Here is a 16,688-nt window from a genome sequence, read left to right on the forward strand (position 1 = left end):
CCCGAGGCCTGAAAAATATTTTAAGGGTTCGTCCAGGGTCAAAAGATTGAGAAAGGCTGATCTAGAGGCAATGAAAAAGGCTGGGATCTAAATGGACTTCGTTGCGGCACAGATCCCAAAGGCACAAAAACAGAATTTTTTTTTTCTTTTTTTGCAGATACAATAAATATTTAAAACTCATTTCTGAAGTGGTGAGAACATGGAGTAGCAATACGTAGATCTGGGCAGACAAGTCTCTCTAAATATACACCCACCAAGTATTCCTTTTTCAGTGTGTTAGTTCTGGCAAAAAAGGCAGCACTTGCATGAACCTGCCTGCCCACCGAAGAGCAGTCAGGTGGGTGAACCGTGGAAGAAAAGGCTGGCTTAAATCCTGTCCTCCTAAATAATTTTTGCTACCACCCCAAAGAGCCAGTAAACAGAAGCCAATTCCAAGAAGCAATTTTATTGAACCATCTCTGTTCATAATAAATAGAGCTGTAGAACAGAAAAGTGGAGGGGGGGAAGACAGTACACAACAAGGGCAGTAGAGTCACAGGAATCTTCCCTGTGTTCTAAACACACACACACACACACACACACAGTGCTTCATCCTCTTCCAAACATTGCTTTCCATATGGACTATAACTAACCAACAGAAACCTTGGCTAAGATGACTGGTAATCCTGGGAGATGAGAGATGGAATCTGATGCACCTTGGTCACTACTGTGTCAAGGAGTGAATGATGTCTTTCACCAACATGGTACCAATCAACATCTTCTCACTGTTGATGGTAAGCTGGGCCAAGCTGTCCGACTTCTTCTCCAGTGTGATCAGAATGAGACATCCACTGCTCACTGTTTTAGCAGCAAACCTGTCCAGGGGGAAGCACCAAGAGAAACACCAAAAAAAAAAGCTAAGAGTGGCAACAAGTATTGGAATAACTTTCCCTAATCAATAGCCTTCTGGACGTGTTGAGACTTGAACTCCTATAATCTCCAAGGTAGGAACCAGCAAGAGTAAAAAGGCAGAAGATGGTTGGAGAAGGGAAATTGTGTTTCCAAGCGAGGTCAGAAGTGCTCTAAGTCCAGAAAGCTTGTCATATGACCCAAAGAAATAAATAGACACACTTTGCGTATTCTCTTCAAGGAACTGTGCCATTTAGGTATAAAACACTCCAGGATATTTCAACTCTTAAGGTCACTTTAAAACTCTTGAAACTCTTGGTTCAATAGGAGAATGAAAATGTACCTTTAGGGCAAAGATACAGAAATCACAGCCCAAAAGAAGCATCATTAAATCCAGGGGGAATAAGCCTATTAACTATATTCATGTCATTTTAACTTACAAGGATATTTAAATTCTCTTAAATCAATTTGAATGTATTTAAATTACGACCCTATCTACTTTTTTAGAATGCAGCTCCTGGCATGTCAAAGATCAGGGGTAGCTCCTGGACTGAAAATGTTTGCATAACACCCTTGACATAGAAGAGCTCAAATTGGACAATTTACCTGGCCTAACCCTAACCAGAGTGTGGCATTAAAATGAGTGCTGGCTCTATGTAGCTGTTGTGTGCCCTCCACTTCCTTTGTTCCAACACATCTGGAAATTACAAGGGAGCACTTAGATGCATTAGGTGATATTTATCAAGTAGGATTCCCAACTTGATCTCTGGATATGCTGGGACTACAGCTCCCAGGATGCCAGTTGGGAGTTCTGAAAGTTGGGAAGTACCAAGTTAAATACTACTTTAGCTCAAAACCATTAGCCAAATAGTGAGATGTCCAGATTTACTTCCAAAGAGAGGATCTGCAGTGAATCCAAGGAATCTCTCCTTCCAGGAGAGGATCCAAGGAAGAAGGCCAGGACTCAGAAAAACAGAGGCTATCATGCTCTTGCTGCAAAGCAACCATTTCTTCACCTGTATTCTTTGTCCGAACCACAGGGCACACGGCTAACGTTAGCAGCAGCTGTAACTTTTTGCACAATCACATGGTCGCTCTGGCATGTGTCTGGTAGAGTCAGCTTCTCGGTGATTTCACTCATCCCCGTTAGCTTCCCTGGGAATTAGAAAAGGAAAAAAACAGTAACAATCCAGGCAAAGATAAAAAATCTCATGCGAAAATGAGAGCAGGACTTAGGAGAAAAATGTAATGAAGAAGGGGCAACTCCATTATGGTGTCATGCGCTGCCTACCTCTGAATAACACTCAGACACTGGTTCGTGGATCAGGCTCTGGTTTATTTGCAGGGCAGGTACAGCGTCGGTAGAAAAAAGCTGAGAGTGACAGGAGCGCGCCGGTGCGGGGTTTAAATACCCCGCGCCGGTCCGCGCCCCTTCGCTCACGGTCACGTCACCCCCCTTTGTCCAATACGTTGCCCTGCCGGTGGGTGAGGGTTTCCGGGATCGCCCATCATCAGGTTTCCCATTCCTCTGCTGATTGCTTTCAGCTGGGCGATCCCCGTTGTATTGCCGCTGATGGCTTGGGTGGCTCCGTGATCCGTTTAGCTATTGTTTGTTGGCCGTTAGTCGTTGTGGGTTGATGGCTACTTATCTTGTACCCCTTCACCTATTTCCTTGTCATTGTCATGTGTGCCATTGCGCTGATGACTTTAGCTCAACGGCACTCATGACATACTGCCCCCTTTTCGAATAGTGTTCTCCCCCGGTTTTCTGGGTTTTCCCCGTGGAGCTGTCAAAACGCCACTTTTTTTTTTTTTTTTTCCAAAGTTCCCGCCGGAGTAGTTGTCGCCCCTCCCTTTGCTCCTCCCTCTACCACGTGCCTTCCCAGGGTGTGTCCGTGGTGCGCATGCTCGGGTCCTGACCTGGCGTGCGCATGCTCCAGCCACACCCTGTTTGTTTGGCTCAGTTCGGCGAGGAGAGAGGCGTGGCTGGTCGGGTGCTTCTCAGCTCCAGGTAGGGCCCTTCTTTTTCTTATTTAAAGTGCGTCGCCTTTGTTGTGTCTCCTGGGCGTTGCCCCCAGGTTGCCCTGTTGACTTGCTTGCCACTCCCCCGCGGCCGGGGGGCGGGGGGAGGGTGCTGGCGAACGTTTGTCACCACCCCGTGGGCCCGGGGCGGGGGGAGTGAGTCCCGGGGGGGGGAAGGTCCACCCAAGTCGCGGGCTTGGGGGGGGGCCCTTTCCCTTGGGGCACGGGAGGCGGGGGGGGCCTGCGGGGGGGGGGTTTGGTTTTGCTGACCTTGGTTGCGGTTTGTCGGGGTATGCCCGGTGAAATGTTCTGGTCAGGTCAGGCGCGTTAACGTTGTGCGCCGCCACCCATTCCGGGTGGGGGAAGTGTTTCCACCTGACCAGATAGTGTAGAGTTCCTCGTTGCTTGCGGGAGTCGAGGATGTCCCTTATCTCAAAGTGGTGTTGCCCGTCGATCATCACCGGTGCGGGCTGTGGCGTGCTTGGGTGCCATCGGGAGGTGGTTGCCGGTTTCAGGAGGCTGGTGTGGAACACCGGGTGGAGTCTCCGGAGGTTGTGTGGCAGGTCCAAGCGTATTGCTACCGGGTTCACTATTTGCGTGACTCGGAACGGCCCGATGTACTTAGGCCCCAGTTTTTTCGAGGGTTGGGTTGACTTTAGGAACTTGGTGGATAGATAGGCCATATCCCCCGCCTGGAACGTCGGTTGTTGGCGCCGGTGCTTGTCGGCCTGCTCTTTGTAGGCAGCCTGTGCATCCTTCAGCGCCGCCGTGATTACTGGCCATGCTTCCGCGATCTTCCGTCCCCAGTCGCTAGCGTCCACCTGGGGTTCCGGGGGTTGAGGTAGCTCCGGTATGGGGACGAAGTCGCGCCCCGAGACTACTTCGAACGGAGTTTTCCCCGTGCTCGTGTGGACGGCGTTGTTGTATGCGACTTCGGCGAACGGGAGCAGTTCAGCCCAGTCGTCTTGGTGGTAGTTAGTATATGATCGTATAAATTGCTCTAAGGTGGCATTAAGAACCTCAGTGGCTCCGTCCGTCTGAGGGTGCCAAGCCGTAGATAGGGCCTGTTGGGTCCCCGTCAGCTTCAGGAAGGCCCGCCAGAATTTGGAGGTGAACTGTGTGCCCCTGTCGGTCACCACACGTGCGGGACATCCGTGTAGCCTGTACACGTGGATGAGGAAGAGTTTGGCTAGCTGTTGTGAGGATGGGACCGACGTGCAGGGGATGAAGTGGGCCTGCTTTGAGAAGTAGTCCTTCACCACCCAAATGGCCGTTTTCTTCTGGCTGGGTGGGAGGTCCACTATAAAATCCATAGAGATTTCCTCCCATGGGCGGGAGGGTTCTGCCACCCGTTGCAATAGCCCCGCGGGTTTGCCTGGTGCCCGTTTGGCCCTAGCGCACGTTGGGCAGGACGCCACGTAGGTTTTTACGTCTCGCCTGAGCGCGGGCCACCAGAATTGACGCCGTGTTAGGTGTAGGGTCTTGAGGAACCCAAAGTGTCCCGCTTGCTTGGCGTCGTGTGACCTATGCAAGATCGCCTGGCGTTGCGAGTCCAGGACGTAGATTCTGCCTTCCCCCCATGCCAGGTCTTGTGCCATCGTTACCTTGTCGGGGTTTGCCAGGAACCAGGGGTCGGTTTTGAGGGCGGCGGCGAGGTCCGTGCGCATTCCCCCTGGTAGTTGCGGTTGGCTTCTTTCCGTCGCCGGTTGTCCCGCCGTCGGCTGCGCCGTAGAGTCGAGCTGCCTCCGTGCGCCGCTTCGGGTGGTCACGGCCATCCCCAGTTGCGAGGCGGATAGGACCGTCCCAATGGTGTCTGGGGCGGGCTCTTCGTCTTGGGGCAGTCGGGAGAGGGCGTCGGCCAGGAAGTTCTTCTTGCCCGGCATGAACTTCAGCTGGAAATCAAAGCGGCTGAAGAATTGGGCCCATCGGACCTGTTTTGGGCTAAGGCGTCTAGGCGTTCGTAGGGCCTCGAGGTTCCGGTGGTCAGTCCAGACCTCGAATGGTTGGGTGGCTCCCTCGAGTAGGTGTCGCCATGTCTCTAGTGCCGATTTCACCGTGAAGGCTTCTTTCTCCCAGACGTGCCATCGCCTCTCTGTCTCGGAGAACTTCCTTGACAGGTAGGCGCATGGTTTCAGGAGTCCCGTGGGGTCTTTCTGTAGCAGGATGGCTCCCAGGGAGAAGTCTGAGGCGTCGGCTTGGACCACGAACGGCCGTTCTGGGTCCGGGTGCGCGAGGATTGGCTCCGTAGTGAACAGCGCTTTCAGCTTGTCGAATGCGGTCTGGCACGCGGGAGTCCAATTCAGCACTGTGCCTGGGTTCTTGGCGCGTCGGGTGTCCCCCACCCCTTTGGTTTTGAGGAGGTCCGTTAAGGGGAGGGCTATCTCAGCGAACCCCCGGGCGAATGACCTGTAGAAATTCGCGAATCCGAGGAAGCTCTGTAGTTGCCGTCTGTTGCGGGGCCGCTCCCAGTTTAGCACCGCTTCGACTTTTGCGGGGTCCATTTCGATGCCGTCCCCGGAGATTCGGTACCCCAGATAGTCTAGGCGCTCTTTGTGAAACTCGCACTTTGTAGGCTTTGCATAGAGCTGCGCCCTTCTGAGCTTGTCGAGGACTTGCCTCACGAGGGTTACATGTTCCTCGTGCGTTTTTGTGTAAATAAGGACGTCGTCGATGTAGACCAGGACCCCTTTAAACAGATGTTCATGCAGTACCTCATTGATGAGCTGCATGAACACCCCAGGGGCCCCCGCGAGTCCGAAGGGCAGTACCTTGTACTGGAAAGCGCCTAGGGGGCAGTTAAACGCCGTCTTCCATTCGTCCCCCTCCCTGATTCGGATGCGATAGTACGCCTCGCGAAGGTCCAATTTGGAAAAGACTTTGCCCGTGGACAGGTGGGCGAGCATGTCCTTCACCAGGGGTAAGGGGTATTTGTTGGACAGGGAAGCCACGTTTAGGCCCCGGTAGTCGGTGCAGAGCCGTAGGGTCCCGTCTTTCTTCTCCCGGAATAAGACGGGGGCTCCGACCGGTGAGCATGCTGGCTCTATGAATCCCCTGTCTAGGTTTTTATCGATGAACTCCCGGAGGGTTGCCATCTCCTTCGGGGTCATCGAATAGATCTTTGGTCTAGGTAAGGGGACGTCGGGCAGTAGGTCGATCCGGCAATCCGTCTTGCGGTGGGGGGGTAGTTGGTCAGCTTCTGCCTCTCCGAAGACCTCGGAGAAGTCGGCGTATTGTTCTGGTAGGTCTGCTGTGGTAGCGGCGTCGTCTTGTGTGGTCGCCTCCGCTCGTCCTACCGTGGGGTTGCTTCTGCCCGCTGGAACTGGTGCTCGATACTCGCCGTCGCCGAATGTGAAGGTGCGGGTCTCCCAGTTGATCCGCGGGTTGTTTGTCGCGAGCCATGGCATCCCCAGGACTGCAATGGGCCGTCCGATGTGCGTGACTACGAACGATGTGCGCTCGGTGTGAGTGCCCATTTGCAGGGTGACCGGCTCGGTTTGTAGCGTGGCTGGTTTCCCTCCCGCTGTAGAGCCGTCCAGCTGGTGGAATGCCAGCGGCGTGGGGAGGGGGAAGCAGCGGAGGTCGAGTTTGGCGACTAGGTCGGGGTGGATGAGGTTTTTTGAGCACCCCGAGTCCACTAGTGCCGCGGCCGTGGTGGCTCCGTTGCCGGCAGAGAGTTGAATTGCTGCCAATATTACGGGGCTTTCGTCGTTTCGTTGAGGTGGTCCGCGTTGCTGTCCCACCGCCTGCCTCGCCACGCGTCTCAGGGCAAGCGGGGAGCATTTCCCGCCGGCTGGTCGGGGTCTGTATTGTCCTCTTCCCCCCAGTAAGCGTCCCAGCCCTCTTCTGGTGTCGCTGTGGCCACGGTCATTCGGCGGTGAGGGCGCGGCCCCGGGTTGGGTGGTTTGGGGCTAATTTCCGGAGTAGGTTTGGGCGCGCTGGTCGGCGGTCGGTTGGCGAAGCAATCCGCTGTCTTGTGCCCTAATTTGCCACACCTCCCGCAGGGCTCCCGGTTGAACTTCTTTTTTGGGTATATGGGGCCGGCCATCCCCCCGTGTGGTGCGGGTACCTTTTTCCCGGCATAGTTTGTGTCTTCCGTGGTTGTCATGAGGAAGGTGCGGTGCGCATGTTCGGCTTTCCCCGCGAGGTGGATCCACCCGTGTAACGTTTCTGGGTCGGCGCGGTAGAGGGCCCATTGGAGAACGTCGCGGTTGAGCCCCCTTTTGAACATTTCCAGCAGGGTGGTCTCGGACCAGTCGCTGACCTTCCCCGCGAGGGCTTTGAACTCCAGGGCGTAGTCAGGGACCGTGCGTGTGCCCTGTTTAAGTCTTTGGAGTGCGCTTTTCGCCCTTACTTTGGCTAGGGGGTCTTCGAAGTAGTTTTTCATCTCATTGATGAAAGCAGGGAAGGTGGTGAGGGCGGGAGAGCTGGACTCGTACAGTTGGACGTACCAGTCCGCCGCCCTGTCTTGGAGTTTGATCGCCACGGCGGCGATCTTGTCGGCCTCGGAGTCATAGGAGTGTCCGTGCCTCCCCATGAACTCCCTAGCGTTGGTCACGAAAAACGAGAGTTTTGTGGGGGTCCCATCGAAGAAGATGGGGAAGTCCTTTGGGGTCCGGGCGTTTTGTGCGGCCCCGCCTCTCGCTTCCCGGGGTGTGGTGTCGGCCGCCTGTGCCGTCTGCTGACCCTCCGCTGGCCCGTGTGGGTTCGGTGCTTCGCTCGGGGTGTGGGCTTGCGCGGGGACGTCGTTGGGTGGCGCGGGGGGCATAAGCGCCTGGAGCATGGTCCGGAGTTCCGTCAGTTGAGCCCGCATGGCCGCGAGTTCAGCTCGTGCCTCCTCGTCCACAGCCCGCGCCGCCGCTGGGGCCGGTTCCGTTGGCGCGTCCTCGGGGGTGGGTTGCCGGCGGGGTTCATCGTCCCTCTGCCGCGGGTCCGCTTCCTCCGCCGTCTGATGGGTGTCTCCGTCGTCCTCCTCCGTGTTGACCGCCGTGGGGCTGTCGCTCCACGCCCGTTGCTGGGGTGCGATGTGGGGCGCGGGGTCCTCCGCTGGTTTCGGAAGTCATGCTGCTCCCTCCCGCGGTCGGGTTGCCTCCGTCGCCATCTCCCCTTGGGGTTGGAGCTGAGGCTCGGGTCGGGTGGGGTGGGCGTCCATGGCTCCGGGAGTCCGCGTTGCCTCTGGCCTTGGTCGGTCCTCCTCTGTCTCTTGCCGCACGGCTCGCCCTCCTTGCCCGCGCCGCTCCGGCCTCATCTTGCTGGTCTTCTCGCCGTCTACTCCTCCCGCGGCTCGTTGTCGTCCGGTGGGGCTCGGCGAGGCTGAGTTTATGACTCTCAGCTTTATGTCATGCGCTGCCTACCTCTGAATAACACTCAGACACTGGTTCGTGGATCAGGCTCTGGTTTATTTGCAGGGCAGGTACAGCGTCGGTAGAAAAAAGCTGAGAGTGACAGGAGCGCGCCGGTGCGGGGTTTAAATACCCCGCGCCGGTCCGCGCCCCTTCGCTCACGGTCACGTCACCCCCCTTTGTCCAATACGTTGCCCTGCCGGTGGGTGAGGGTTTCCGGGATCGCCCATCATCAGGTTTCCCATTCCTCTGCTGATTGCTTTCAGCTGGGCGATCCCCGTTGTATTGCCGCTGATGGCTTGGGTGGCTCCGTGATCCGTTTAGCTATTGTTTGTTGGCCGTTAGTCGTTGTGGGTTGATGGCTACTTATCTTGTACCCCTTCACCTATTTCCTTGTCATTGTCATGTGTGCCATTGCGCTGATGACTTTAGCTCAACGGCACTCATGACATATGGTATCATTCCAGAATGGGAAAACCCAACTAGGAAGTTGGAGGGTGCAAAACCTTCCGTCAAAAATGTTCTCACTCTGGAACAGCCATTCCAAGGGTTCCAGAGAAACTACAATTTCAAAATGGACTGCTTCAGTCAGACTGCTTTGGGAATGTCCTAACTACTCTGTTGCAAGCTGAAACATTTCCTGACAAAATGTTTTCTATGCCCCTTTGAGGTGTAGCTTCTTCTCACTCCTACTGTGAAAGGACAACATTAAAGATTTAAAGATAATTTGCTTCCCTACTTATCTCTCTCAGTTCCTGCATCCATGGAAAGGCAATTGATTCCTGTGATTTGGAACAATATTTTATCAGTCATTCAGATTTTTCAGGGCAATGCTTTTCCAAAGATGTCTTGCCCATCCCTCAAAGAAAATCACAGCAGATTTATAAGAGCTATCATTCCCAAGGGACAGTGGATATCATGGAAGGATGACCTTAGACATTTTTCTTCTACTGCTGGGAGCTGTGAAGCAATCCCAGAAATGCAGCCTCTTCTGCTTCAACCCCCTCCATGGATTGTTGTATTTCAAAATGGATACCATCTTGTTTCTATGTCAAACTAGGACTGGGGAGACCTAGGTTGAAATCCACCCTTAGCTATGAAAGCTCACTTTGGGTCAATCACTCTCTTTCAGTCCAACCTTTCTCACAAGGCTGTCATTATTGGAACCACATCAACCTCTCTTAAGCTTCTGAAGGGAAGACGGATGTAAGTCTAGAAAACAAACAATTCTGGCTTACTCCTTGCTGTGTTATATACAGAATCCAAAATGGTGCTTCTCTGTGGTTTAGCTAAGCGAAAGATACCGATTAAGGCTCTCCAAAGTGAAGTGGAGCCAATGCAAATCAAAAGAATTTCTGTACAGGCAAACTCCCATTGAGTACAAGAATGTATTGCATTTACTGGAGAGTTCCTGCATTTTCAACTCTTACTAAGTGGAGACCCTCATAAGCCAGGAACTTTTTAATCTCAACCCCCACTTCCAGAATTAATATTTTTATTGGCCACAGGACTGGCCATCTTGAGAAAGTAGGTTCAGGGTTAATTACTGGGGCCACCTTTGCAGAAACCAGAGTGCTGATCAGTGAACTGGAAAAGTTGGGGTCTGAAGAGTAGAAGCACTCATGCTGAGAACTGCTTCGCTGGGGCATGCAGAAAGACTGGTGTTGAAATAGCAGCCCAGGGAATGTCAAGGAATCTGTCCAAGACACGGGAGGCCGGAAGACCAAAAGGGATGGATGTACAGCAAGAGGCTCAAAGCCCACCTCCCATCTGCCTCCAAGGAAATCTGCCTGCCTTTGCTTGCAGGTGAGAAGCAGGGTATAAAATCCATGCAGAGGTAGGCAGAGGGAACTTAAGGGAAAGCCATGCTAGAACCCTTAGACCAGATCCACACAGCCCACTAGGCCATGACACATTGATAAATCAGAACTGGCTGGGTTCAGACAACATGTTAATCCCAAAACAAAGCAACCATATCAGGGCCTAGTATGCTGGGTGAACTACGTCTGTGTGACCTTTCCCAAGCTCCAAATATCAAACCCTTCAGTGAAGCTTGATGTTCTAACACAGGGCAACAGAGGACTTTGCTCCATGATCACTTGGACAGTGTACGTCCTAGTAGATATCAACAAACTCCAGCTGGGAATGTTAAGACATTCATTTCCTTGCTTGGCCAGAAAGAGAAATTTCAACCAACGTCTGTTCCATCATTCAGACAAAGACCAGCGGGAGCTCCCCTCTGCCAAAGATAAGGGCATTCCAACATTGATCTGCAGAAGACACTTTTCCCTCCAGATCCAGGGCCTCAAATACTTCCTACTTTACCAATGCAATTTTTCCACTGCAACCCTGGGGCAGGAAGGCTCTGTCTGTGCTTCAGGTGTCTCCTAGGCCACAATACTGGCTTCCCCATTCGGTGTGACCAACAGAAGGGCCAGTCCTTCTTCACTTAACTAGCTCTGGAGGAAAGGCCAAGCTGAAGCTCAGTTTTGTGTTGTTTTTACTGGGCCTTTCTTTGTAAGGACCCTGATCCTTGTGCTCCGGAACCCCCTCTCCCCCACAGTGTGTACCCCCAGACTGGCTTCTAGCTCATTCAGGCAGAGTGGTGGTCCTCCCGGTCTATTAACTGAACCCTGACAATATGCAAGGCATGAAGCAACCCCCTGCTGCTCTGCTGTTTCTCTATACATCTGCTATAACGGGGAAGCTTTTACCAGCTCTTTTACAGCTCTCTTGCTACTTGGCCCAACCAGATTGAATTCCCAGCAGAAAATAACATTGCAGCTGCCAAAGCACAACAGAGCAGCCAGGAAAGCGTCTTGGCATCCACGCTAAAATATTCTTCCTCCTCCAGGTTCCCATTTGTGCCTCGCGCAACAGCACAACAGCTCGCTGCAAAGGTACAGATCCTCCCTCGGCTGTCCCACTGCTACTGGAGTCTGAACTGGCCCTCACTTGGAAGGGCCAATTTTTTGGACTTCTCAACTGAGCCTGATGTAATGGTATGTGGGAATGACCTTGGGAGACCGGGTGAAGAGATGCTGCCTGGGGAACAGTCAGATAAGAGGGAGCTGAGCCCGCAGCTGCATAGCAGGAGGAGCAAGAGGCTCAGGAGGGACCCTCCTTAGTTTCTTGGGCTGTAAAGGACACGGCGGGAGAATTGTACTTTCAGACTTGCAAGGTTCTGTCAATGTAGCTTTACAATAAAGTAGAATTAGCTCATCTGGTCCTGTTTCCTGTCTGCTCTGTCTGGGAGGACTGACACCTGCAGCCAGATTGGGAAGGAGGAATCAGGTGCAACCTTCCTTCCACTGGTTTCACCTCCATGAGCTAAAGCTCCACCTTGTATTGATCTTTAATTGGGAGGGCAGTAGAAGCGAAGGGAAGGGCTCAGGCCTACAGCAAGAGAGAGAAAAGGTGTCCGTGACCAAAGCTGTACTTCAGGTAGTCCGCACTTAACAACCACAAGAGGGACTGGGAAACTGGTTGTCAAGCGATGCGGTTGTTAAGTGATGGGAAACTGGTTGTCAAGCAATGCGGTCATTAAGTGAGTCACCATGTGACTGGACCCGATTTTACGACCATTTTTATGATGGTCATTAAGCAAATCACAGGTAGTTAAACGAATCCAGCTTCCCCAATGGACATTTTTTGCCAGCAACCGGCAAAAAAAGGTTGCAAATTGCAATCATGTGACCTCAAGAAGCTGCAACTGGTTGTAAACATCAGCCCGCTGCCAAGTGCCCAAATTGCAATCACATGACTGCAGGGATGGTGCAATGGTTTGTAACAGTCGTAAGTGTGAGTACAGGTTATAATGCACTTTTTCTGAGGCCGTCATAACTTTGGACCATCGTTAAATGAATGGTTGTTAAGTGAGGACTACCTGTAGTGCCAGGAAGAGGGAAAGGGTTCGGCCGGCCTGTTTTCAAAGGGGTGCCTGTGCTTAGGGCCAGAAAGGGAGGGTGGGAAAGAAGAGCACTGTTTGCACAGCTAGAAGGAGAAGGAGAGACACCATCCGGGGAAGCAGGGCTCGCACGGTGGCTGAAGGAGCAGAGAGCCGCAGCATCTGTGGCTGGCACTTACCCACGCCCATCCTTAACAGATGCTCTACGGAAAAAATGGAAAATGCAAAAGCAGCGAAGAAGAACAAAGCACAACCATTAGCATCAGTGGCCAGCAGAGCCCAGGGATGCTCTCCCTACAGCCAAGGCCAGCCTGACAGGACGCAAAGTGAGGTGTCCTGAAGGATACTCTCCCTCTGGGGAGGGAGGCTTCTCTCCCACATCTTTACCGGCCAGGGAAGGGTGATGCCCAGAGCAAATTCACAAGTCGCTTAGGAGAAAGAGAAGGTAGCTGGAGGACGGATGTACAGGGCTCAGCAAAGAAAGGGGACCTATCCTATCGGGTGTCTGCAGGATATGGCAAAAAGTGTGCAAAACACATAAAAAACAGGCAGAGCTTCAACTGCACCACTGTGGCCACCATCTTGACTTTTTTGACCATCCCCTGCAGATCCCTCTACCTCATATACACGTTTATTCAGAGGTAAGTTGCACTGCAGTCTGTGAGATTTTCTCCTGTGGGAGTTTGAACAATGAGCAACTTCAGAGTGGTGAGAAAGGGTCACCCTCGTTTCAAGGTGCTGGTTTGGCCCCTGGCCCTGGCTGGGCCGCCCACAGGAAGACTCTGTATGATGCTGAAGCAGCTGGGGAAAGCCACGGATAAGTCCATGTGGATCTCCTTCAATGGAGGTGGTTCCTCTCTTCTAAGCTAGCCTGGGATCCTGCCTATGTGATCTTCATGAAATCCTGGCCTTCTCCCGTTTCCCCCACTCCCAACTCACTTACCTTGTTCCTTCTTGAATTCATTTTCACTCAGGAACACCGGAGCCATAAGCTCCCCAACGGGTGACTGGATGGACAGGTAAAACTGGCGAGTGTGTGTGCTAGGGGGAGAAACACAGCAGCCAAAGTAAGCTAGGATTTACTGTGCCCAGAGAAATGGGATTACTTGCAAGATCACCCAGTATCTACTCTAAAACTCCACAATAACGCCTCTTCGAATGGCAGTGTCTTCCCTTTCCTTTCTGCCGGTTTCCCGCCCCCGTGCTTAAAAATCTTTCAGACTGTTGGCATTCTAAAAAGAGAGAAAACTTAAGAGAAAACTCTTTGCATATCCCTTTCCCAATGCCAGTAAGGATGTTTTATTTAAGCCAATGTTTCAAAACCTGGGCAACGTGCAGATGTATGAACTAGCATGGCCTCCTTGGCTGAGAATTCTGGGAGTTGAAATCTACACATCTGGAAGTTGCCGCAGTAGAGAAACCTTTCTTAGACTAAAGGTTATGGCTGCAATTGACACCTCCATTGGTATATTGTTGGTTTTTCTACAGCACTTAATCGTCACATCTGCTTCTAGACAATCATTGGGTTTGGTCAGATCTAATTTTCCCAGGCCATCTCTTACCAGCTCAGATTTTACTTATTTTATTTATTAATCAAATTTATCACCGCCCATCTCCCAAAAGGGACTCTGGGCGGTTTACAATAAAACATGGATAAAAATATAAAACTATAAAACCCTGTAATATGAATACAATAAATATAATATTTTAAATTTTAAATTTGTTCTTCTTCTCAAGCCTTTTCAAATGCCTACTTTACAGAGAGCAATATTTAGACAGTAAGCTTAATGGGGAGAGCTTAGTCACGAATGCTGTTTTATTGATGCTTTGTTTTCCCAGTGTTTAAAACCCTACGATTATTATGATTCAGTTTGTGACTCAGCGTGTTCAGAAGACAAACCTATGAGCCCTGGGCTGCCAAGACAAAAGAAATGCAATGCTGGCAGAGAAAGCTGAAAAAATGACTGTATGGGACATTCTGACAAGTTCAAAACAGCACAGCACAACAGGGCAGCTGAGCTCTTGTAACAGTCTTATGCTTCAGATGTTTTCAATGTGGCATCCAAGAGTAACAACTTCTGTGTAAGTGGCTGCCTTAACCAATATTGTTGTAGACTCTTAATAAAGGAAAACATGTATGGGAGGCTTCCATGCTCAAAGCAAAACATCAGCCTTAGGTATGACTTGTGTTTGGGATTACACAGATCCCATAAATACTTTTAGAAAATAAAAGTTGGGTGGCTGCCAGCCAGAGGAGAACATCCCCACTTACAGCAGTGACAGGTGCATCATTGGAAGATTTGAAGCATCAGGTTTGGAACAGATTATCCTGGAGAAAATCTTTCATCTACGTAGTCACAAAGAGTCAACACCACCTTGATGGTATATAATCAGTCAATCAACTAGGCACTTTGTGACTGGACATACAGTACTTTTGATAGCGATCATTTTGAGAGTGCCTGTAACATCTTCACCATGCTCCCAAATGTGTCCACTGGCCCCAAAATGGATGGCGACCCCTTCCTTGGACTGTAACTGTGGGATTCATTGCTATCAGAGGTGGTGATGGCCATCAATTTAGATGGTTTTAAAACAGGCCTAGACAAACTAATGGAGGGCTGGGCCCTCAATGGCTACAAGTCTGGATGGCTGTTTGCTACCTCCAGAATCACAATAAACTTCTGGAGGACACCCTGGAAGTCAGTCATTACCCTTCTCCCCCTCTTACAAACTTCCTAAATCCATCTGCTTAGCATCTGCATGACACAGAATGTAGGATTAGATAAGTTCTTGATCTGATGCAGCAGGACTCATTCTTCTGTTCTTCAGTCCTGCCTGTCCTGACCATTCTACAGGAAGTTATGAAAAGCACAACGCTGCAGCAAAATGAGGTATACAGCAGGTACTCACCACAACTGGAAACTGGCCACCTGGGTAGAGTCACAGAAGTCTATGCCCATCACCACACTGACTGTTTCACCAGATGCCAAAGACTCTGCAAGCACAGGGAGAAAAGCCAAAGGAGGATGTTAGGGGAACGACTGTCCACAACTCTACCAGAAGACCAGGACAGCACAGAGATTTCCCCAGATCCCAAACAGCATGCAGCGACATGTGCCAAATGGCCAGGAGTGATCCTAAATGCATTGGACTGTTGCACTTCTCGCCCACAAATTAAACACATTGACTACAGCACTATCTTCCCCAATAGGAAGACATATAGGCTGGAATGACGACTCTACACTGATTGGAACTACAGTTTCCAGGATTTCCAATCAACTAGAGAGCAACAGGTTATGGAAGGGCATTCTCCCTAGCTTGGCCAAATGATCAGTATCTACTAGGCTCACTGTAATGGCCAGCACACTCAAGCATTCATTCAATGACAGTTCACAAGCTTTTGCTCAATAAACTGTTTAATGAAGTGAAGTGACTGATACAAGGCAAAAGTTGCGAATGAAATTTCCCACACGTTCTACAGTTCAAAATCACAAAGCCTCTACTTCCCCCCCAAAACTCCCCACATAGGTATGCACCCCTCCCAGTGCCAGCAGATGGCTTGAACGGTTTGTGCCCACTGACCTTGGGCAAAGAGCATCTAACCCAAACAACATAATTCACACTCCAACCACACTCCCCCTCCTTGCTGGCGACTCGCAGTCTGCTGACACGGGTTTCTGGGTTTCTTCAAGATGGAAGCGAGTTTGATCAATTGTTGTTTTAACATTTGATCAGGGAGTCTGACACTCACCTGAAGATGCCACCTTCCCAACCCTGTTCACCACTTATCCCAGAAAGAGCCCCAAACACACATGCCCCATACCAATCTCCTTGAACTCCTGGATGCGCATGCCTGAGAGTAGTTTGGGCTCAGTAACACGGATATTTTTCACTTCAGCTGCCATGTTATTAGTGATCTGGATCTGCACAGCTACCATGCAAGGGTCAGGAGCAAAAGGTTGCCGGCTGAAATAGTATTCAACTGAGAGCCCTTCCCCAGTCATGCGATGCAGCAGTTCATACATCTTCACTGCCCCAAAGACAGGACTGATCATCTACAAAGTGGAAGAGCAAAAGAAGAGAAAACAAGTTGATGCAATGAAACAGGAAGATGTGCAAGAAAACAGGTGAAAATTAAAGAGAGCCCTCATCTGGCATTAAATTACTAAATTCCTAAGGATAAAAATCAGGATCTCAATGCCCAGCTGGTTTGAGGGGAATCCTATTTCCCTTTAGAGATGTAGTGGCACCTAATTACAAATCAAGAGCTAGAAACAAAAGAAGTCACCACATTGACCTTCAGCAGCTCACTAGGGTTTCAAGCAGAAGTTTTTCCCAGTCTTATTTGCTGTGGATTGAACCTCCTGCTTAACACTTGAGATATCTCTGTTTTCCTTAGCCCATTTCTGGTCAGAGACTCCAAACCTAAGAACCAATTTTCTAACAAGCAAAGCCAGAAAAAGCATCATAATACCTTTAATATTCAGGCATAGAATTATCCTAACTTAGATTCTAAAAGCTATCTTACAGCC

At 51.0% G+C, this 16,688-nt stretch overlaps 1 protein-coding gene across 1 annotated transcript in view; it reads right to left on the reverse strand.

Moving 5' to 3' along the window:
* Positions 1 to 429: 429 nt before the first annotated feature.
* The window catches only part of AP3B2 (adaptor related protein complex 3 subunit beta 2), a 36,866-nt gene continuing 20,607 nt past the window's right edge, over positions 430 to 16,688 (reverse strand). The window contains exons 25-29 of the mRNA XM_063314093.1: positions 15,980 to 16,211; positions 15,067 to 15,151; positions 13,100 to 13,197; positions 1,905 to 2,043; positions 430 to 854 (exon numbers count right to left, since the gene is read on the reverse strand). Of these exons, the coding sequence (XP_063170163.1) occupies positions 704 to 854; positions 1,905 to 2,043; positions 13,100 to 13,197; positions 15,067 to 15,151; positions 15,980 to 16,211 (705 nt within the window). The 3' untranslated portion in view covers positions 430 to 703. The remainder of the gene's footprint in view (positions 855 to 1,904; positions 2,044 to 13,099; positions 13,198 to 15,066; positions 15,152 to 15,979; positions 16,212 to 16,688) is intronic.

The sequence above is a fragment of the Candoia aspera genome, chromosome 13 (genome assembly GCF_035149785.1).
Source record: "Candoia aspera isolate rCanAsp1 chromosome 13, rCanAsp1.hap2, whole genome shotgun sequence".
NCBI classification, from domain to species: domain Eukaryota; kingdom Metazoa; phylum Chordata; class Lepidosauria; order Squamata; family Boidae; genus Candoia; species Candoia aspera.